Source organism: Pezoporus occidentalis, unplaced genomic scaffold (genome assembly GCF_034315485.1).
Source record: "Pezoporus occidentalis ecotype Australia unplaced genomic scaffold, CSIRO_AGI_Poc_V1 ctg188, whole genome shotgun sequence".
Taxonomy (NCBI): Eukaryota; Metazoa; Chordata; class Aves; order Psittaciformes; family Psittacidae; genus Pezoporus; species Pezoporus occidentalis.
The window spans coordinates 534706-558636 of record NW_026913726.1 but is presented as its reverse complement, the minus strand read 5'-3'; the positions used below and the strand labels follow the sequence as shown (position 1 = coordinate 558636).

General features: G+C 46.9%; 1 protein-coding gene across 2 annotated transcripts in view; it reads right to left on the bottom strand.

Annotated features, from left to right (window-relative positions):
* Window positions 1-23931, bottom strand: part of NEGR1 (neuronal growth regulator 1) — a 272552-nt gene that overhangs the window by 72484 nt on the left and 176137 nt on the right. For both annotated transcript variants that reach the window (XM_062616104.1, XM_062616105.1), the window contains exon 4: window positions 14953-15084. In XM_062616104.1, coding sequence (XP_062472088.1) covers window positions 14953-15084 — 132 coding nt within the window. The remainder of the gene's footprint in view (window positions 1-14952; window positions 15085-23931) is intronic.

Sequence of the window (23931 nt, the reverse complement as noted above, 5' to 3'; positions counted from 1 at the left end):
ACCTGGCCTTGAGCGCTGCCAGGGACGGGGCAGCCACAGCTTCTCTGGGCACCCTGTGCCAGCTCCCTCAGCACCCTCATAGAAGAAAGAAGGTTGTTCTTTATCTCCCGTAGGTTAAGATTTATCTGCTCTTGGCATGCAGTCCTGGAGGTTCACAAGTGACCAACCCTCCCTTCTTCTGAGATGGTGGAGCAGAAACGCAGGAGGAGGCACCTGACAATGGTGGTGCTGGGAAGAGAAGCCAGTACCCCCAGAGGTGCTCAGCAGATGTGTAACCTAGTGCAAACCACCTGCTTTATGGGGCACCAGCAGGGTCTTAGCTCAAGTACCAGAAGTTCAGAAAGCAAAAGGAATTGGGATTAGAGGAGAAGGAAAAGACCATTTAGTAGGGACATAATGCATCACTAATGTAGACACTAATTTCCTACCTCTGAGCAAGCAATAATCAACCACAATTGAGGCATGGGAGATATTGGTCTGGAAGGTATTGCTGCAAGAGATTGCTTAGGGAGACTGTCCAGGTGCTCTTTCTCTGTTTTAAACTAAAGGGTGACAATTCAAACACGAGCATCTGCATCTGGACAGCAGCACCAGCCTGGCTCCTCACGTCCTCCCCTGGGCTGCATTTGGGTGGTCTCCAGGATGCTGGGGTCTGATGCTATTAAGGATCAGAACAGTTCAATAACAGCAAATTCCTTTACTCATTTCCATAGATAAACTGTGGTTAAGGCTATCCACCATTTTTCAACACAATAAGCTAAAAAAGGGAATTCTCTTCTCAGCTTACAGTAGTGATGAAATCTGCAGGTTCCTGCTTAAGTGCAAAAATGAGGTAAGTACTGAAGCTGGATTTGGAATTCAAAAATAATTCTAAAAGACAGAAGCAGAACTTTTCTGCAGCAAACTTATCAGATGCTCCTTGGATCTGATTTGATATTTTCTACATCCATAACAAAGTAGCTAGGTGAACTCACCAAAATGGTATTTCTGAGGACAGAACTCATTACTACTGTATAATAAATGGAAGCATAAGTCAGAGTTAGCACTGAACAGATTGTTTGGGGTTGCAAAGACAGCAGCTGTCACAGCTTGACAGCTTTCTTGTTAGTGAATCAGCTTTACTGACAGTCTTTTTGATTGAAAACCACTGTTCGCTGACAGTGTGTTATAGCTGATATACATATGTACCTCATGAAGAATGAGAAGGAGCCAGAAAAGGTCTAGAAGTTACTGCTCTATGTTAAAAAGAAGTGAAGTTTGCATAAAGGGTTTCTTGGTTCCTCCTCAGTAATCTGTGGCAGATAGGAGCTGATAGAAACAGGACAGTCTAAACTGAGCTGTGACAAGCACGCACATGGAGTCCAAAGTGGGGTTTTAGCTGAAGGCAGTAAAGCCACGGAAACACGGGCTGCTCTCAAACACTCTCAGGATGAGCTTGTGTAACTGAAAACAAAGTGAAGAAGTAAAATGGTAGAAATAAACCTCAGTGCTGCTCTGACAGGGGTTTCCCAGCCCTCCTGCCAGCATAAAGGGGATCTGCCAGAGGAGATACAGCCATGTCAATTCAAAAATGAACCTGTCTACTTTGAGTCACATTTTACTCTTCCTCTTACAGGCTCCATCAGTGTTAATGGTTTCAACTGGCAGCTCCATGGTAAAGGGAACATTGGCTTCTGCTTCCTGCAGCATGCTCAAAACACCCATGTAAAACCACCACTGGTGCTGCCCAGGCTCGAACAGCACAGGCTTCCTTGGGTGAACACAGCCACCTGCTTTGCCATAGAATGGTTAAGGTTGGAAAGGACCTTTAGACCATCTAGTTCCAATCCCCTTGCCATGGGCATGCTGTGCACTCCTCAAACACACATGATTGGCAGCCTTGGAGCACCAAAGGATGTGAAGAAGGTATTGTATTGGGGAAAATCATCATCAGAATCATGGAATGGTTTGTGTTGGAAGGGACCTCAAAGCTCCTCCAGCTCCAACCCCTGCCACGGGCAGGGACCCCTTCCACTGGAGCAGCTTGCTCCAAGCCCCTGTGTCCAACCTGGCCTTGAACACTGCCAGGGATGGGGCAGCCACAGCTTCTCTGGGCACCCTGTGCCAGCGCCTCAGCACCCTCACAGGGAAGAGCTTCTGCCTAAGAGCTCATTTAAGCAACACACACCAAAAAAATAGGAGCCGTTTACCAGCACCAGAGAAGCCCAGGCCTTTGCAGTTTGCCCTGGTGATCATTTAATAGTCTTGTTACAACTCCTTGTTACATCTGAAGAATGCCACTTATTTCCCTAGAAGTGACTATAGATCATACATCAACAGCTCGATGTGGACCTGACTTTACATGAGAAGTCTGGAATACTGGGATATCCTCACTTCAACATTTAGCTGCTGCATTGAAGAACAATTCCCAGCTTTTTGCTCTTCCTGAGATTCTCTTTTGCTTTTAATAATTGCAGGGGTAGCAGCAGCAAGCACCTGACTGATGACACATTTGCTAAGAAACAGAATTTTGTTCAAAATACAAGCAAATGCATTTTGAAATGATTGTTTCTGATTTTGAGAGCTCAGTTCCTTCAGTCTAGAAGGAACTACAGCGATCTGGGTGCACAGAGTGCAACAGGGATCAAAGCACCTGAAGAAATATGGTCCATAACATTACTGGTCTCTCTCTCAGCAGCAAGCTCCGCTGTGCCTAAAGGCGTCAGAGCTTTCACCACGAAAGCTTGGCTTTGCTCTACAGCTGTGAGGTCTAAAAAAGGTCACAGCCGCCGCAAACCGGTTTGTTTTTATTTGACAGAAGGCAACAAATATGAAGAGAACCAGCTTTATGAATTGTAATGCCTGGAGAATGATGTTGGCAATTTTTCCTTTCTTGTGCGTCAACAGCACTGCTTTGTTTTAAACTATAAAAGCAGAACTATCACTTCTCAAAGCTCCCCTAGCTCAGATCTAGTGCCTGCACCACACACTTGCTAACAGCAGCCAAACTGCAGAAGTTATTAAAACCCAATTTCCAATCCCACTAGGGACAGAGAGTTGTAGCAGTATCATTGCAGACATATCAGGGGCTGGATGTCTTGTTGAAATGCCAAGTGCAGCCAGGGTAGGAGCCCACAGGGGATGTTTCAGACATGTCCATACACCCACAGGTTCATAGAATCCCAGATTGGTTTGTGTTGGAAGGGGCCTTAAAGCTCATCCAGTTGCAGCTCCTGCCACGGGCAGGGACACCTTCCACTAGAGCAGCTTGCTCCAAGCCCCATCCAACCCGACACTGAGGATTTACGATAAACAGCTGTCTTCTGCAGGACCATTTCAAAGCAGCAGTGACTGCTGCAGGGAGAAATGAATAAAGACAAATAACCAAGGGATGGAGAGTTCTGCAAGACTGACACACTGTTCAGACTGGTCTTTTCATGACTCCGGTTGTATGCAAACCCTCTTTAGACTATCGCCTCAGAGGCGCCATGCTAGCAATGGACAAGAAAAACATTCCTGGACCCACAGCAACAAGGAATACTACAATTACTAGGAGAAATATTGCTTTCCAGTGTGTTGACTATTACAAGAAATACCTTAAGTAATTGTTTTTGCTGAAGAGCAATCTGGGCAAGTGAACACTCCTGGAAGCTGAAGAGCTCTCCATTAATTTTGGCTCCAGTTTGGAGTCTAACACAGTCTGCTTTATACTTCAAATTGCTTCTTGAAATGCGTAAGCTCTTTAGAGATGAGTCATCTTCTTGTAAGACTTCAATTTCCCTGCACTGTACTTTAGTGGTATTTAAAGTGGGATCACCTGGAGGCTGAAGAGCCAGCCCTGGTTTAGAGCTGGGGGAAAGCACTCCCTCCAGGCAGGAGGGACTGCCCAGGAGAGCTCTTCCCCATCCACTCAAACCCCTCCTCGCTCTGCAGCTCACCTGCAGATGTGAAGTTTTAGCACCTCTGAAGGTGACAGGGAGCCACACACGGACCATGCAGGGAGCCAGCCCAAAGAACACACTGCTGCTCCTCCTGACGCCAGGACAAAGAGCTGGAAGAAAGGCAGCTTCACCAGAGGTGAATGCACCAAGCTGGCCCAAATCTCACTGCAGCCTTGTTTTGTCTTTAAAATAACAGCAGAAGTGGAAAAAACACCCCAAAGCTGTAAGAGAAAAAGCTTGATAGATGTTTTTAACCACAAATTCATGATGTGGTCCTCACACTTCCGCCAGCAGCCCCAAGCCTTTACCTTGTGCCTGTGCGACAGCCATCAACAATATATCATTGTCAATACTTTTCACAAATATTAGGAGTGTGTGTCATGAATGCTCTAGCATATGTTACAGCCCAGCCCAGAAATGCATAATCCATGAACTGCATTTGTGGTATACCATAATTATACCATATGTGTACCTATAACTACTGGCAGAGTGTAAACGTGTGCAAATCGGTAACTTTTTATTCAAAAGACTTTTTTCCCCCAGGGATGGGGAGCAGAGATCACTCAGATGGGTAACCATGGCAGTCCTCAGAATTAACCACAAGTGACAAATAATCAGCACCCATTGGCTCCTGAAACAATAAAGTCCAGATCTGAACAACAGAAACGATCTTTTAATAGCTTGGTCAGACCCTCTGCTTCCCAAGAAAACAGTGCTTGAAAAGGGATTTGTCTGCACATGTTGTAATAGCCCTTTACCTCCTTAACGTGGTTCACAGACTGGTGCTGGAGGCACTCCTCACACAGTGAAGGAAGAACCCGAGGTGTTTTTTAGTGGTTTAAACTCTTGCCAAAAGCTGGGCCATGCAGCAGCAATGCTTCCATTACACTGGAGCATCATCCCCTCTTCCACTGAAGGAGCCAAGCTGCATCCTTGTCCTGCAGCCCCATATGCCATGGCTCAAGCTAGCATCTGGATCTTCATGGAGAGAAGCAGGAGCTCACTCCACAGGCTACTGCCCTCCCACATCTGCACTGCATCAGTGGCAAGCACAGGGTGCAGCTCCCAACTCCCCAGATAATGATAGCTATAATAGAAAATAACAATAATAAAATCACTTGGCAGTGCGAAGCAGGGATTTTTCCTTAAGAAGATGAAAAATGCTCTCAACTGTTGGCAAGATATCCTGAGTACTAATACTCCAACTTCTTCAGATACAAGCCCCTCGTTTCATTTTGCCAAAGCCCTTGATTATGTGCTGTGGCAGCAGAATGCCATCTACATGAAGGAACATTATAATCAACTTTGTCACGCTTCAATATGAGCGGTACTTTTCAGAAATAAGCAGTAACTGTGCCACAGTTTGCAGAACCTAATAGTCAACTATTGCACCACAGCAAGAAATCAATGTTAATTTAGGAGCCAAATTACACTCGAGTCACAAACTTGAACTATATTGTTTTAATCTCACTCCTGAAATGTTAATAAAAATACCCAAAGGACATAAAATGACAAACACTGCTTTCACAAGAGGCTTCTTTCCCTATCAGTGGGAAGGGAGAGATTTCCTTCCAACCAAACACATTCTTTCTCCACCCCAGCAACTGAGGTGGTTTTAGATATATGACCAGTTTTTAGTGAAATGGTAGAAATTGTTTTTCATTGTGTTGCTATGAGATTGGACATCATATGGTGCACACAAGTGATCTCAGTGATGACAATCGCTTACATATTGAGTAGATAAGAATACAAATGCTGACCTTGAATCCTGAAGTCCTAATGTTGACCAGAAATAACCCACCCCAAAAGCAGGAAAACTGATTACATTGTGCACACCAAAAGCTCCATTTTAATAGCAGAAAATTCTTCAAAGATCTTAATCTTACACAAAAAAAAACCAACAACCCAACCTGTTCTGACTTGCAATGGTTTCACCTGGAATATTTTGCTTGCAGCTCCAAATCTGGATAGCTGGACCCGAAGACAAGCTCTCCTATTATTGATTTAAAACATGATCAAAGTTTTCATCTCGGCTGTGCTAGCATCCAATCTCCTTTAGCTGGAGTGGGTGGCTTTGTAGTCTCACAGATTTGACCCACCAATATAGAAACTAATTACAGTGTTATTTCTCTGCCCTCGGCTGTGCACTGCATGCTGCAGGGGCAGCGGCCTCTCCATCATTCCTCTGAAGGCCTCCCTACGTCTTCTTAATTGAAATAGTAGCTCAGATGTAAAAGTTATAACTACTGAACTAGAACATCTGTGCAACGCAGAATCTGATCTTTAGAATTAGGTTAATATTTAACAACAGCAGGAAAAACAAGTCAAGAGATGGTTTTAGTGCACTGACATGAACCTCCACACCTGACCTGCCTGCATTGCAGACTGACAATGCTCCCTTCAAAGAACCATTCCATGGTCCTCCAACAGGGCATCATGGAGCAGCACCATTCCCACCACCCAAGGTGTTGGCACAGCTCTAACTTTCATTGAATCCTTCAGTGGTCTGAATTGCAAGGGACCAGTGCCTCAGCACCCTCACAGGGAAGAGCTTCTGCCTAAGAGCTCATCTCAGTCTCCCCTCTGGCAGGTTAAAGCCATTCCCCTTGGCCTGTCCCTACAGGCCCTTGCCCAAAGCCCCTCTCCAGGTTCCTTGTCAGCCCCCTTTAAGAACATAACTGATCTTTGCAACAGTTTTCAGGTGAAAAAGGTGAAGGGAGGGCACTGTCCATTCCCCAGGTCAGGTAGGGGGAAAAAAAGAAAGAGGAAGGCAGAAAAAGAACGGGGACCAATCCTTGCAGCTTTCTTCCTAAAGAGACCCGAAAACATGTGGGAAATGACACAGTCTGGAGTCATGCTTTGGACACAGCTTATGCCTGGCCAGGGTCATCTCTTACTCTTGCAAACTGATCCATCCTGCGGGTCCACGGGGTGCACAAGTGTGACCGTCACCCACACCTGAATAGAGCAAGAGCTCATTCTGGAAAGCTCACACTGCAATGAACTCCACTGATCCATTAAGAGAATCAAATACGAACCAGCAGGCAGATTTACAGGGGTCTCCAGGGTGGCTCTGAAGCCAGAAACCCCCATTTCTGAATGGTAACCTGAGAATTTAGGAAAACATGTTCCATGCAAGCCAGTGAAACCACACTCCAGGGTGCTTTTACCTTTTCAGAGCATGATTTTGGTACTTCAGGAGGGTATTGTAAAGTTCACCCTTCCAAGGCACATCTACCTCCTGAATCAGTAGGTGGAAATTGTGGCTGCAAATTGCTCTCCATCATTACAATATGGGGAAATACTTTGTGATTAAAAAAGACCAACCTACATGATGCAGCTTTAAATGTGTGAATTTCAGTCAGATGGAGAATGTCAACCACTGCAACACCAAGATAAGACCTTTCTGTTCCACGGTCAAATATGAACGTATGACTTCATCTTACGTGGGTGCAATCCGGTTTCAAGGGTTAACATGAGTGTATTTGCTCAATACAAATGACACTAAAGAAAAACAGTGATTTCTCAGCAGTTCTGCTCTTTCAGAGAACTGGGTTTAACTGGTTTAATAGAAAAACAACTTTGTAATTGGATGGAAGAGCCCTCACCAAGAGGAAACATTTGTGATGAGGTTTCAGGTCTTTGAGGCTGTGAGATGCAGCACCTATTGTGAGCTTCTGGTACAACAGACAAGAAGGCTGCTCCTTCTCAGGCTGGCTATCAAACAGCATTGCAGAAACAGACTCTCAGACACATACAACTGCTCAATACGCTGTCCATGCTGTTTGAAATAAAAACAAAACTGATATTGCACTTATGGATAGAAATACATTTATATTTCTCCAACAAGATGACTCCTGGTCTCCTAAAGCCAATGCTGACCATGACCCACCAAGTCCTAAATTTCATCAGGGATGTAACCATGAAGCTGCACATCTGTGGCTATTAAAAACTGAAAGAATCAGAGTGATTTATTTCTGCTTAAACTGAAGCCCCATTCCTCCTCTCATATTAGAAGTGGGAATTTAAAGTACATATTGCTCCAAATAATTTTATGCTGATGTAGAGGAGGACCACCGAGGTCTTCAGAAAAGATTTGGGTCCTCTCCTTTTAGTTAATGACCATTCACCTTGATCGAGGGAAATCTGCTTTGCTGAACCCAAAAAACACTTGATATTGAATTGTTTTCCCTCAGCAACAGTTTACAGCAAGGTGCTTTCTGGGAGAACAATGTCACAGCAACATGCCCAGGTATGAGGAGCCCCAACAAACACTGAAGTCCTCTCATGTTTTTCCCCAGTGGGTTTAATGTTACAGATATAATTAGGATAGAGTGGCTTGTACAGTATGTCTGATTTCAAAGTAAAATCAGAGTATTATGCATAATGTTATGCAAAGCACCATAGCAACAGTAAGGCAGACTTTTAAGAAATGCTAATGAGTTCAGCTGTTCTGCACAAACCCTAACCTGTCCAAGCAAAGCCAAAGCCAGGACTTCACATTCCTACAAGCAGCTCAGGCATTCCTTCCATTAAAAAACAACAAACATACCAAACCCACAGCATAAAATATCTTATCAAACCATCACAGCGGGAAGCACACAAGCAGTATTGTTCCAAGCATACGATTTGACCAATTCACTGACCACGATTAATGGGTTTATATTTCACATTTAATGCAAGGAAAGAATAATGCAGCAAGTACTGGAGTAAACCAAACTGATACAAATCCAATTGGCCTAATAAACTCCAAAAATATATTCCAAACTACATTCAAGAACTCCTGGAAGAGCAGGGCATGTGCCTAATGCTGCCTTCATCAGCCTCTTTCAGGAAAGGGGAGTACAAGAGGAGCCAGGGAATGACAAGCCAGCCCATTTATCTCCAATCCCCGTAAAAAAGCTGTTCAAGCAATCAGAGACGTGAAAGCAGCTGAAGATAACAAGATGAGCAATCACCAAGAGGTTTGTTAAGAATAGATGGTGTCAGGTCAGCAGCTCCTGCACATAGCAGGGGCCAGCTGTGGATACCGCAGCTTAACTGCGGCATTTCCCCATGCCTCCCATGCACGAGCAATCTGCGCTTGGCTTAAAGCTCCCTTTGCATGAGTGTGTGTTGTCTGTAGGCTTTGCTCAGGGTCTGCTCGCTCAGACACCAGTCCTGGGCCTGCTGCTGGTGAGGTTTTCATTAAAACCATTGTCAGGGAAGAGAACCCTGAAACAACCCTGGTAAATTATAGAGGAAACCAATGAAACCAAACAGGAGCAAGTTCAACACTTGGAATTCGTCAGCTGGCAAAGAGGCACGACAGGTGAGCAGGGCTGCCCACCTGCAGTGTTCTGCTCTCACAGGGAAGGCAAGTCCCCTCGCCAGATATACAGATAGGCATCAAAATGACCCTTCCACAGCAACCCAGCACCTCACCCGGCATCCTAGCTCAGGTTTAAATACCTCCTTTGAGAAAGCCCTTCCTTTGCACCAAGTCAGCTGTGGGAAAGGAACATTCAGTCAATTCCCTAGAAAACATGACCCAAGAGTAACGATGAGTTGAATTAGGGCTGGTGGACATAAGGAGGTGAACATGGAGAGCACAAGTCTGACGTCTCCAAAGAGATCTCAAGCAAGACTGATCTGTTTCCCCATCCCTCAAAGGAATTCTGCAGTGTGGTTGCACATTAGTCACTGTGAGAGATGCTCAGTGAAGGACTATGACCAAGTACATTGCCCACGGAGCTGCAATCCCTAGAGACACCTTATGGACAGCCTGGGCAAACATCTACTTGCAACGCTGCTTCAGGGGCACAGCTTTCCCTGTTAATACAGTTTTTACAGATGATCATATAATCTATTCACTTCCATCTTCCATTCTCAGTATTTTCCAGATCTAATGGAATATACCTGTGCAAGGAAGCTGTTGGAAGCTGACGTGACTCAACAGCTACAGTAGTATGAGTTATCCTTACATCGTTTGTATTTACCATCTCCAAAACCTGGCAGATGAGCTTCCTCTTCTGCAGACTGTGGCAATCAGAGGCAGGAGAGCTGCTGCACGTCGAGACCAGGCTGCACTAGACATCATTTCCTTCAAAGCAGCTCATGCCAGAACAACCTCCTGGGTGTCCTGGCTCAGCAGTGAGGACCTGTCCTCCCTCCCGTGCTGCCAGGAAGACCCCAAGCCAGCCAAGACAACATCCCCGGCAGGACCAGACCGCACCAGCACTGCCCGTGCCAACTGGGCACCCGCAGCACAGGAACTGTAATTTTCACCTCCCTGGTAAGCCCGGCTGAACGTGGCCTTCAATTTGCAGCATGGTGGGGTTCATACAAGTTGGAATTAAACTATTGCCTTTTAATTTCAACTGAACGGCTTTTCCCCCTCTCTAAAGCCACTGGATCTTAGTTCAGTGAAGTCTGCAGGACCCAGCTCTAAGGGAGATGCTCGAGATACCATTACAGAAACCCAGACCCTTAGCGTGTATTACCTAAAACCCAGGAATCCTGCTGCAGTACAGCTCCATTTGGCAGCACACATTTGCTATGTACTTGGGTAGCTGACAACTTCATGCAAGTTAAAATAAATGCCCATTTCTTGCTGCACACATCCCATTCTTCTCCACCTCAGCACAGCCTCAACTCTTCTGCAGAGTGTCCCATTTAACAGCTGCCTTGAACACGTTTTAAGCGTGGCACCAATAAACCAGGAGTCAGCAAAGCAACAGCACCACACAGAGAGTTTCAGACCAGCTTTCAGGCAATGTATTTAAGTCCTGCTAATCCAGACACAAAGTAGGGTTCAATATTATCACCTATAAATCAGTATTTGCTTTATTAAAATGTAATGGAAAACGCTAATAAGATTTACTTGCCAAATGAAATTGGATTATATCTTATCTACTTTAACTTGATTTGGTAGTTTTCCTTCTTCAGAAATCAGCAGTTTCAATTGCTTTTCCCCTCCTGTCCCCCCTCAGAACTCAGGCAGACGAGTGCACCACAGATTCTCAAACCGCTATTTTTAAAGGGAAAATTACAGGGGACAGGCATAAATGAAATAGAAGATGCAGGCTGTGCAATATGGAACTGTCTAAAGAAAACCTGTAAAGGCATTAGAGGTGAACTCCACGTGCTGGAAGGCAGGCAGGCAGCAAGCTGGGTGTTTATGTATGGGTGGAAGCTGCCCAGCCAAGAAACTCGAAATTCAGAAAGTAATTTAAACCTGGTAATTTTCTTGTACATGCTTGGATGGCTGAACAACTGCTGGATGTGATGAATATCCATATGCAAAATTATGCTTATATCCACTGTAACCACTCAGGGCTCATTGATACATTCTATTAACCGGGCACAATAAAACCTTGATTTATTCTACAGTTACCAGGTCTGCAGTAAAGAATGGTCCTTTAATAACAGTGAAACAGTACTATAAGGTGTCAGAAGCAGTAGTTAAGTGATCATATCCATGCAAATGCAGCAATGGGCTGTCACCAGCCTGTGTGCTGGAGGTGGGGTGTCAAGACATCACTGTACAAGACATGGTGGAGGAATACAGAGATGAAACAGGGATTACTGAGACTCTGAGATGCAGTGATGCTTCTGCAGCACAAGATGGTCCATCAGGCAGCAAGGGTGCAAGAGCAGGAGGTGAAGCATAAGCCACATGTGTTACTTGCAAGATAATTTTCTATTGTAAGCACTACAAGTGAGAGAGGAGATGGACATTTCAATCCAGAATCCCAGACTGATTTGGGCTGGAAAGGAACTTTAAAGCTCCTCCAGTTCCAACCCCTGCCATGGGCAGGGACCCCTTCCACTAGAGCAGCTTGCTCCAAGCCCCTGTGTCCAACCTGGCCTTGAGCACTGCCAGGGATGGGGCAGCCACAGCTTCTCTGGGCACCCTGTGCCAGCGCCTCAGCACCCTCACAGGGAAGAGCTTCTGCCTAAGAGCTCAGCTCAGTCTCCCCTCTGGCAGGTTAAAGCCATTCCCCTTGGCCTGTCCCTACAGGCTGTTGTGTGCAAAGCCCCTCTCCAGCTTTCCTGCAGCCCCTTCAGGCACTGGAGCTGCTCTCAGCTCTCCCCTTCAGGAGCCTTCTCTTCTCCAGGCTGCCCCAGCCCAGCTCTCTCAGCCTGGCTCCAGAGCAGAGCTGCTCCAGCCCTTGCAGCATCTTCTGTGCCCTTGAAGAAACAGGACTTAGTAAGACTTAGTTCAAGGAAGTGCTCAGCACAGGACAAGAGGACCTGGAGGTTCACTCTCTTCTTTTTACAAGAAGTCTCTATAAAATTTATTTTCAAGTTTAAATAATAATGATTAGCAGATAAACCACAGCTCTCTTCAATGTAATATCGAGCTTTTACTGATGGAAAGCTGCTGCCAGGCTACCTCAACGGACAGCAATCAGGCAACATCCTACTCATCATAGGCATGACATCCCTTTCGGACCAGGGCTGCCCATGCCAAGGAGCTGGAAGCAAAGCCCAGCACCACCCACAGCACAGTGCACCCACTGTGTGTGATCAACACACCCATGGGCTGATCCCAGGCTCTCCAGCAGCACCCAGCTCCAGCATGACCCTCCCCTCAATGCAATGTGCTGTTTTTCTGCCTGGTCAAAACAGATGAGCATCATTAGCGGGGAGCAGATGCTGGGAGTGCTTTTGCATTGCGTATAACTGGCAAGAAGACAGAAGCGCATTAACAATTAGCTGACTATGACAAACTGCTCCTGTGTACAAACTGCTCCATGCTGTACCCAGATCCTGGTTTCACACTGCTTCAGTTTTATTTTCCCCTCTCCATTTTCTTTAGTTGTAAGAAATACTGAAAGCAAAATACTCTGCGTATCTCCAGTGCAGACTTAGAAGTTGGCCTGCATCTGACACAGTACCACATGCACCCTCACCATGGCCACAGACACTTCCAGTTTAGCCTAGGTAGCTGAACTGGGACAAAGCTTAGCTTGGGCACTTTACTCAAGTATCTGCTTCACCTTCCCAACACCATCAGTCAGCTTTCCCATCCACAGACATCCAACAGGCTCAAACCTCAGGTTAAGAAAACCATGAACTGAAGCCAGAAAAGGTTCCAACTTTGACATGGCTTGGGATGCACTGTGCACATCAATGGCATGTCAGCGGCTGTTGCATTTAAGCTTGAGTTTTGGCTTTGGCTAGCTAGGTCGATGCTTGTATCCAAACTAGGAGACCTGCACATGACAGCCTGGCTCAGGAGAGATCCCATGAGTTTACCACATAGTGGGATTTTATTTCAAAACCACAAACACCCACGAAGCAGACTTACCAACTTCTCTCTCTTGTGAGCACTACAAAGCTTCCAAGAGAGCCAGTTTCACCCTGGTTAAAATCCCTGTGGTATGAAATAACACAGCTGCACCATTTGTTTTCCTGAAATTAGACTGAGTTCACAGTTCCTTCTGCTCCTTATTGGAAGTTACCTACCTAACAGCACAAACCATGGTGGAGCGAGTACAGCTTGGGTGAGATGTGTCACCCCAAACCCCCAGGGCACACCTATGCCAATTGCTGCACAACTTCTCTTAATGACAACCTACCAGTATCAGTAGACTGTGCAAAAGGTAAGTCACTTGCTCCATAGGACACCATCCACTGTGGTTTTTCCTCCCACACAGCCCCTGGTTTTCAGAGCACTGCCTGCTTTTGGTAATTCAGCAAAGCTGATGTAGATGGGACCATGTCAATGAGGACAAAGAAGCAGCAAGAGCAGCGATGGATTGTACATGAGCCTCATCGAGCTGCTCTGCAGACAAGGCTGGTGCTTGTGACTTGCAGAACAAGAGCTGGTGGTCACAGCACGTGGTGTCAGAGCCTCAGCACCTGCAGCAGTGCCACCAGCCTGTGTGGCCAAGCAGCACAGAGAGCTGCCTGTGAGACCCAGTGCATGGTCCAGCTGCTCTATGAGCATTAGTGCACTGACTCACCATGTTGTAGGACAGCACAGACTACAAGTACCCTGGTGCCATGTAAATGAGGACAGTCATTCAGCTTTTGAACATGGAAGCATCCCATAAAGGCCCAGGTAGCGCAGCTAGCCCCATCTCCCACCACCAGCCCTGCAGGGACCTGGGCCAAGCAGCTTCACTGCCTACAGCGTGCTGACAGGGACAGTGCCTGTGGAGGGAGGCACAAAGCAACACCTCAAAGATTTGCAGCCAGTAAAGACACCACGGCAAAATTCCAGCCAGGAACTGCCACAAATTACAAGCTAGGCAATTGCACTTCACATAAAATCCAGTGTTGGAACAAATGAGAGAAATTATCCCCATTCCCTTCCCACTTGTTTTCTGCAGCTTGGAAGGAAGAACAACACCGTTCTGAAGGTTTCGTATCACACCAAGCACTAAACCGAGTTCAGCCCCAGATGGAAACACCTCCTCGGTGTGATGGTCAGACCTGATGGGCTGTAACAATCAGTACAGGCACCTTGATGGTTCCTGCTGTCACCCACCAAGGCCACCACAAGAGGACATCACCCCATCAGCATCCTCCTGCCCTCGCCACGGAGAACCACACAAAACAACCTGCTGCCTCTACCAGGACCATTCCAAACTTCCACAGTGACTCAGCACCATCTGATCACCCAAACAGCATTTCGAGAAGCTTCTCATCTCCAGGTATTGTTGCACAAGCATGGCAAATCAAACCAGAAGCACTTCAGCCCAACAACCACGGCAGTCCTCAGGAGTCATGCAGACAATTACTCAAAAGAAGTCTCCAAAACCTCCATCTCATCACCACAGTCCAGTGAGAGACCCTGCTCTGAAGCCTGCACCAGCACCACTATCACCAGCAGACAAAAAGAGAGCTTGAACCTTAGTCGTATTTTACCTTCCTTTGGCAAGACTATACTTATCCATCAAATAGCACAGGTCCCTGCTGTAACACAAACCCAACACACTACAGCTCCACCACAAACAGCAGTTTAGCACATTAGCCTTTTCTTCTCAACCACATCCCTCTTCTCCATTGGATTTAGAGATAAAGAAACAAGAGGACTTACAGTTTACTGTGACTTTTACTTTCTTCACATCTGGGACCGAGACATCGTTTTCTGCGCTGCACTCGTATTCCCCAGCCTGGTCCCTTGTAATTCCATAGATGTCCAGGTACTGCCCACTCTCAAAGGGCTTTGCTGAAATGAAATAAGCAGAGAAAGAAATCACTGGGAGCCGAGCACAAACCACCCGAAGCCACACCAGCACCTGAGCAGCAGCAGGGGGCTTGGAGGATGCTGCAAATAACACACATCCAGGGGGAAGCTGCTCAGGAGCCCCAGCTCTAAGGCTGAAGGGCTCCTGAGCCCTTCAAGCTCATACAGTTGACCAAGAGCCCTCTCCCAGCCCTGCCCCAAAGCTCAGCCCTTCAGCCTCCACACCCATGAGAGCTGATTGCAGCTCTGCCCTGAAGGGCTTCACAGAACATCAGGGGTGGTCCTCGGTGAAATCCCGGCCTCAAGGCTTTCAGCACCATCAGGGCTCATGGTCTGCACCTGGGCAAAGACCTGCCCCGGCAGCACCCTACAGCAAAGCCAGCGCTCAGGGCAGGCTGAAGGCACCAGCAGTAGGTGGTAGCCCAGCACCAGGTGTCCTTGCTTCCCACGCCCATTGCAGCATCAGCCAGGTGGAGATGAATGCTGGCAAACCCCATGAGCGGGGGACCCCTACCCTGCGGGCTGCTGAAGGGGACTGGGGCTGACCGCATCTAATGGGGTGGTGGTGGTGGGTGCACGAGGGTGGGAGAGCCTACCTCCAGGCACAGAGACCTGTCAGGCTTGCTCACCGCACCACCCACTGCTGATGTTTTGTGCCCTAATACATATCTCACGGTACTAATTAAAAGAATTTTTCACATTTAGATAATGTATATCAATATAAGCAAATTAAAAGTAAAATAAAAAGCAGTAATTCTCCTTTCCCAAAAGACCTAAACCCAAGGAGTAAGATCCTCAGCGTGTGCTTTCTTACATAGCAATAAGGACAGTGAGTGTGAGCTCTTGTGAGAACTGGTCTGTCTGATGTAAAATAACATGAAGAGCACACTGAGATACTTGTGTATGTAACTCCTCAGTGCACTGTAACTGAAAACATTCATTGTCTGAGAGAGCAAGAACAATTGTATCATTCATGAGCTAATTTATCTCCACTTGACATGGAGTCACAGCAAACACAGCAACTTCTGTTGTTCCCCAGATCCCAGTACCTCCCAGCTGTTCCCTGCTGGGATTCCTGCCTGGCAGGGAGAACTCTGAGATCATAGAATCCCAAAATGGTTGGGGTGGAAGGGACCTTAAAGCTCACCCACCTCCAAACCCTGCCACGGGCAGGGACCCCTTCCACTGGAGCAGCTTGCTCCAAGCCCCTGTGTCCAACCTGGCCTTGAGCACTGCCAGGGATGGGGCAGCCACAGCTTCTCTGGGCACCCTGTGCCAGCGCCTCAGCACCCTCACAGGGAAGAGCTTCTGCCTAAGAGCTCATCTCAGTCTCCCCTCGGGCAGGTTAAAGCCATTCCCCTTGGCCTGTCCCTACATCCCTTGTCCCAAGCCCCCCTCCAGCTTTCCTGCAGCCCCTTCAGGCACTGGAGCTGCTCTCAGGTCTCCCTGGAGCTTATATCCTTCAGGGGAAAATTACTGCCTGGTTCAGAGCTCATCTTTCCGTGTCTTCCGAGCAGTGCACTCTCGGTAAGGAGCACACTGATGGTTTTAGACTGCTCACAGGGGGTTCACCACCTAAACCCCAAATTTTAAATATCATTTTTATCTTAAAGCGATCCATCAGAGCACTCACAGCTACAGACACTGGAAATTATAGGCGCAAAGGTTAACACCGCTTGCTGAAAGTGCTCTCCCAGCCAGACAGGCTTTTAATTGCCTGTTAATGACTTTGCACCTTCCAGAGCAATGACAAAGATCTGAACTGGGCAGTGAGAGCTAAGGAGAAGTACTACGTCCTTGCCCATCACAGCACTGAATTGCATTTGCTTATCTGTTTGTGGATGAGTGTTTTAATGCGGGCAAGGTTCAAAACATCAATTATACCAGCGCATCGCTTGGAGATAAATTTCATACATTAATAAGCACACTATACCGTGCCTGTCACGGGAGAGAGCCCCAGCAAGCACTGGGTAGGTAAAGTAGAAAGATAAGCCTGAAATTGGAAAATGATTGTGAATTGAAGTGAACATTCATAAAATGCAATGAAATAATGTATGGGATTGGAGATACTGCATAGGAATGAGGGTTTTTTCCTTTTCCATGTTGGTGGCAGTAATGAATTGCAGAAAAAACCTTTCCACAAGCAGACCGAGTGCTCCTGTGCACATCCTGGCCCTCGTCCTGCTCCACTTTGGCCAGGATGGATCACTTTCCAGGGCAATGTTATTTGCTACTGCTTTGAACAGCAGTGAAGGACACGAAGCCCCTGCCTGCACAGGGAGAGTTCCCAGCAAGACTTCTGCTGTCTTTGTAACACCAAGAGAGTGAGATCAATGCAAAGTTCTCCTGTGTGCCAGGTTAAAAATTGCTATTAAATTCTGAGGTTGTAATGCTCTCCAGTGTCATCAGTTCCCTGGATATGTGCTATGCACCGAAATACTGCATACGAGTCCTGGGACTGATTTATGATGTATCCTAGCCCAATGCCCAGCATCAATTTGGAAAAAGAGACAAAAATCTACAAAATACGTACAAGCACATGGAATTTCATGAAAAAACACTTATTTGTGGTTTGGAGTTAAGCTGAAACCAAACATTCTCTGCTTCAAATGTCTGTGTTACTGTAAACAAAATACAGAACCCCAGCCTGGTTTGGGTTGAAGGGACCTTAAAGCTCACCCAGCTCCAACCCCTGCCACGGGCAGGGACACCTTCCACTGGAGCAGCTTGCTCCAAGCCTCTGTGTCCAACCTGGCCTTGAACACTGCCAGGGATGGGGCAGCCACAGCTTCTCTGGGCACCCTGTGCCAGCGCCTCAGCACCCTCACAGGGAAGAGCTTCTGCCTAAGAGCTCAGCTCAGTCTCCCCTCCGGCATCAGAGGACAATGCAGTTTCTTGCCTCCCGGTTTTCATTTCTTTGGCAATCCCTCGATTGCAGCTGTACTCCTGGCATCGGTTTGCCAAGGGAATCAGAGAATGGTTCAGGTAGGAAGGGACCTAAAAGATCATCAGTGTTCAGCCTCTGCTGGGTCAGCACAGCCGCTGCTCTGTGCCGGCAAGCGACAGGTTCACACACTCAGCACAATTCTGCTGCAGCAACAGCAGCATCAGCTCCTGGCTCTGGCAAGCAGCCACCCCGGCAGCCAGGAGACACCAGCAGGAACCACATCTGCAGGGCAAGGCAGGGGATTGGAACCAGGTGATCTCTAGGGTCCCTTCCAGCCCAAACCAGTCTGGGATTCCGTGGGTACATCAGGAGCTGGCATCAGCCGCCTTTGGGTGCTGCGGGGCACGGTGACAGCACAGCACATCCCTGCATCTCAAAGGCACTGTTGCTGCTGGGTGAAAACTTGGTGGAGCTCCCCCACTAATTCCTATTGGAATGATTTGCAAAAATGCCCATGAGCAGTTTTTGTAACCCCTGTATTTATAGGGATTTTATACTCAGCTGTTAATCTAATTTATGCTGCGAAATATACATTTTTTTATAGTGCTCTAACCCCCAAGTATTTCACACAACTCACATACACAGTTGAAAACCTCAAAATTAAGTCATTTTTAAACCCTCATGTCCCCAGAAGTTTTGCATCCAGCTCACATAAGAAAGCTTTGAGTAAATACGAGGAATACGTACTCTTCTTAGGGAATATAGAGATGCTCCATTTAATCTCTCATATTTGTCTGCAGAGTATTTCATCTTTGAAAGCTTGGTTTTATTTCTACACATTTCCCATGGCTGTGTGGGATAACTTAAATCGTTTTATGTGAAATATATATGCGTAAGTATATGTAAGCACATTTCTGTTACATTGCATGCACATCCTGCTCAAAAAGGGATATTGATAGAATCACAGAATCCCAGCCTGGTTTGTGTTGAATGGGAACTTAAGGCTCATCCAGCTCCAACCCTGCCACGGGCAGGGACCCCTTCCACTGGAGCAGCTTGCTCCAAGCCCCTGTGTCCAACCTGGCCTTGAACACTGCCAGGGATGGGGCAGCCACAGCTTCTCTGGGCACCCTGCGCCAGCGCCTCAGCACCCTCACAGGGAAGAGCTTCTGCCTAAGAGCTCAGCTCAGTCTCCAGCCAAGGTTCAGGAGATAACTCAGTTTTCCCACTGTTTGTTATTATGGTGTCTTGCAGCCCAGGGTAACAGCTCCTTGTTCTGCCCTTCTGCAGAACACGGACACTTTGCAGACCTACAAGATATTAGGAACGTGCCTGGCTGGCATCTGTGGCCACAGAGCCAAAAGACTTATCAGAGCCAGTGTCTCAGAGAAAGAAATCTGGAAGATTCATCAGGGGCAGCAGCCTGAGCTGGTGCTAGCCAAGATCTTTGATCAAAGATGGGAAAAGCCTGTAAGTTGAAGTAAAAGAAATAGGGACATGAGACTGCCTCATGTGCAAGCACATTCCTGATAGGTTTTGCAGCACATCTCTTAACTAGACTTGCTGATACACATGATACGGGAGCAATCTGCTCTGGATATCTTCGGTTGTAACACCCGTTTCTGTAGCCAGGAGGGGAATAAAACAGTAACAGTAAACTTGAATGTCCATTTTCTGCTACTGCTGTGTGATATAATGCATGATAAATCCTCACTCTTGTTATTCCTCACGAGAGAACACAAAACTGTGTCTTCTTACCGCACATGTGGTACCTGGCACCAGGCGTAGCACACGCGCACGCTGCCATGTGGACCCGCTCTCAAAGGCTTGGATGGAGGACTTCTGCAAGGGTAGCACTTCCCCCCCTGGTGTTAAACATCAGGCAGGAAGAAGAGAAACCTGTGCTTGAGTTTTACAGCTATGTGCAGACCTCTGTGCTGCAGAGCATAAGGGCGCTCTGCTGCCAGTGCCAGGGCTTCTCACTGGAAGACCACAACCTGCAGCAAGGAGATCATCCCTGCACCGTGAGATGCAAAGCACCCTTTGGCCTGAGAGGGGTTTGCAGGAGAGCCTCTTCCACCGAGGCTGCTGGGTCTCCTGCAGCAAATACCTCACCATGAACATCTGCAGGCTGAAAACAGCCTCAGAAAACCTTTCCTGGCAAAACAGGAATTAAAGGCATGTAGGGAAGAGCAGGGCAGTGATTTCTTAAACAAGCAAACAATGAGTTTGAATCTCACTTGAGCTTATTTATAATTCATAGCACTGAATGTGCACATTTGGCTCTTGGGAAGGGGCTAATTATTCCCAGTAAAGCCCCATGGCTGTAGCAGCTCTGGGAACAGACTTGGTCTGTGCTCTGGCAGAGGATGCAGGAGCCCTGGGGTTGGGGTCAGGAGGAGCCTGGAAGGTGCCACACAGGCATTTGACCCAGGGCAAAGCCCTGTTATCGCAGCTCTGATGTCTGATGGCTTTACAGCACTCCTTCCTCCTGTTGCTGTAGCAAAATGAGGCACTGCAAATGATAGTCTGCTATTTATCACATCTCCAGGCTGAGCAAGTCTGGAGAAGGCTCCACGGAGACCTTAGAGCAGCTCCAGTGCCTCAAGGGGCTGCAGGAAAGCTGGAGAGGGGCTTTGGCCAAGGGCCTGTAGGGACAGGCCAAGGGGAATGGCTTGAACCTGCCAGAGAGGAGACTGAGATGAGCTCTTAGGCAGAAGCTCTTCCCTGGGAGGGTGCTGAGGCGCTGGCACAGGGTGCCCAGAGAAGCTGTGGCTGCCCCATCCCTGGCAGTGCTCAAAGCCAGGTTGGACACAGGGGCTTGGAGCAAGCTGCTCTAGTGGAAGGGGTCCCTGCCTGTGGCAGGGGTTGGAGCTGGAGGAGCTTTAAGGTCCCTTCCAGCCCAAACCACTCTGTGATGGGATTCTGTGATTCTATCATCTGCTGATTATCCATTTGTCTCAAATACATATGCTGATCACTCTCACTTTTTAAGTCTTCTGTCTGCAGTTTGTTGAATCTGGAGACACTACAAAAATTAAATGACTTGTCATTTATGACTTATCATTAATGACTTTTTTCTTTTCATATTTCTTCATAGCCCTCAAAATCTATACAATTTTTTTAAAGCATTTTAAAAAGAATTCTTGGTATGTTTAAAATACAATCTATTCATAAAAATGCCCCAGAGCAATGATTCAGGGGAATAAACCAGGTATGGCCGGGATGAATGTGGCATCTGCTCTTCACTTGCTGCCGTCTCACCAGCGTGCCCAGCCTCGGTTTTCAACCTGCTGCGCTCCCAGTGGGGCTGTCCCCAGAATAAAGAGGAAACAGGAGTATCTTGAGGCCTTTTAGAGATGAACTGTTATTTTTCTCTAAAACACCTGTGCAAGACACCACACGCTGTTCCAAAGGCAGGCTCTCCTCTCACTGCCGTAAGGAATGCCATACCAAGGGGAAAAAGGGTGAAAGCTGCAGCTCCTTGGTTTGGTTTTGAACATTAAAGGTTTTGTTTCACTGAAATATCTTCTATGGTACACAAATTGCACCCTCAAAAGCGCAATTTGAAAATCAAAATGAACTCATATCTGAAGGACTAAACTAAACGAAGCAAATATTCAAAGCCTAATTTTCATAGCATTTCCAGAGTCATTAATGAGTTCATCTGCTTTTATTGAAAAGAGAGAAATACTTTCCATTTGCCATCAAATAGTTCAAAAAATCCTACTTATTTCCATGCAGTGCTTTTGTACTGATTCAGTTTGAATCTCTGTATTTCACTAATATTGCAATGTTACTCTCATTTCTTCTGTTGTTAAGACCCAACTCTTTGACCATCTTAGTTTGAATATTCTTTTCCTGACAACTGTATTTTAACAGGGTTTTTTAGGCTGTTTGAAAGATATTAAGAAGACTTGAGGTTTTCTAGGAATACCTTTAATTGCTCCTGAAGGGATACTCACACTTCTGGAACTGTCCTGCTAACAGTTTTCAGAGCAGTCTTCTTCAGAACACCCCTAAGCACAGGCAGTGTAATGTCCCTTGACCCCACAGTGATGGACCTTGATACTGACTGTCACTTAATTGAATCCTAATACTAAATCTCTCAAGAATGTACTTAAAGTATTGAGACAGAACAAAGGCCCAAGGTCCATAACCAGAAACCAAAAGACATCACCTCTTGTACGGGAGAGGTGGGACTTTGGAAGCCCCTTATAGTTTATCCAAAGGAAAGGAAAGAATGACAATGAGCAGTTTATGTTGGGTGCTGGTGTTTGTACTGCTGTCCTCAAACACTTCATTAATCCCCTCATTTACTCCACATAGAGCTCCGCATCTTTCCCCCTCAAGTTCCTGGGGAGCTGCCAGCTGTGTGTTTGATATCAAGGAACCACTGATTTAACGGCACGCTGTGCCTTTACCAACTGAGAAAACTCCTTTCAGGATCACGAGCCAGGCCATTAAATTCATATCAAATATTAATCACAACACTTCAAGTCCCCATGCAGTGGTGAGATGGACCAATCCATCTATGCAATCACTACGTCCCCATCAGTGCAATATTCATGTACCCCATGCATAAGGCTTTCCTCATGATGAAGGACCCCAAGTCCCCCTTGATCTACCCTGTATCTCAGGAGACACATGGTCTCCGTGTTTTCCAGCGAGTTCTTGTTCACCCATGCACGGCAGCAGCTCCTTTCAGCACGTTAGAGCCAAGGAAGACTCTTGGGGAGGAGGCAGCAGTGCAAGTTGTTGCATTCATGGTATAAACCCACCAACTCACTCTGCATGCCAATGGGGGGGGATGTTGCAGTTGCCATCCTCTGTTAACATTAACTTCTGCAACCATACTCATTGCTCAGACCCCTGGCCCACCAGCTTTGGTGCTGTGCCTTCAGTGCTAACAGGTAAACATGCCAAGGCACTAGGCTGGAAGACTTCCCGATTCCAGGAGGTCCTGATGACTGGGAGAAGCAGTATTCCTGTTCAATAAAAACTGCAGAGCAATGGGCTTGTGTAAAGTACCACAACTCGGAGCTGTAAACCTAGAGCTGAGCAGCTTCCCCAGAGGGCACAGAATAAGGGGTTTGGGTCAAGGCAGAAGAAGAAGAGATGTTCTCCATAAACCCAGCCTAGGAGTAGGTTGCGAGAGCTTTTAAAGCCCCAAGGCATCTGAGCCCTAACTCTTAGCCCATATCACTGCCGATTGTCCCTGCCTTGGTGTGCCTGGGAAGGTTTCCTGGCTCATCTCCAAACACTTCCAGCTCGGATGCAGGGAACAGATGTTTCAGCTCATCCCAGTAATGCTTCACCTGACTGAGGAGCACAGCGTTGGTGCTGTAATGAAGCTATTGCCTGCAAGATGAGTGATGATGGCAGAAGGGAGGCACATCACTGTCATTGCTGATCAGGGCAAATCACTGAGTTATTTTACATTCTGCTTCTGAGACACCTAAAGGGAACCAGCTTCGCTTTTGGCCTAATGCAGCAATTAATCTACCTCCACTTAGGAAAGGTGGCTGCACGTCACTGCCGCTCAGGATACCTCATCTGAGAGGAGCAGGATCATGAACACATCGCCAGCTCCAGCCTCCAGGTTGTTGATGTGTCTTGCAGGACATCACCTTGAGTAAGTGATAGCTTCAAAGGAGAAAACCTTTCATTACCTTCAGGGCTCACACCAAGTAGCTGCAGAAAACGAAATGGGATCCTCTGAAGGGAGATAACAGAATGACTACTCCAAGCACTGCATGCCCAAACCCATTAACCAGGGAGCAACAGTCACTGGTTTTAAGCTATCTGGACCAGGGAAGCTAGAGCGAAAGGGCTCTTTTCAGATGAGTGTTGCCAGGCTGGTTGAGGAACCTGCTAACTGGACTTTGAATAGCAAAGTTGGGAACATGGGGTTTGGTGCTGATATCCTTCACACAACTTCA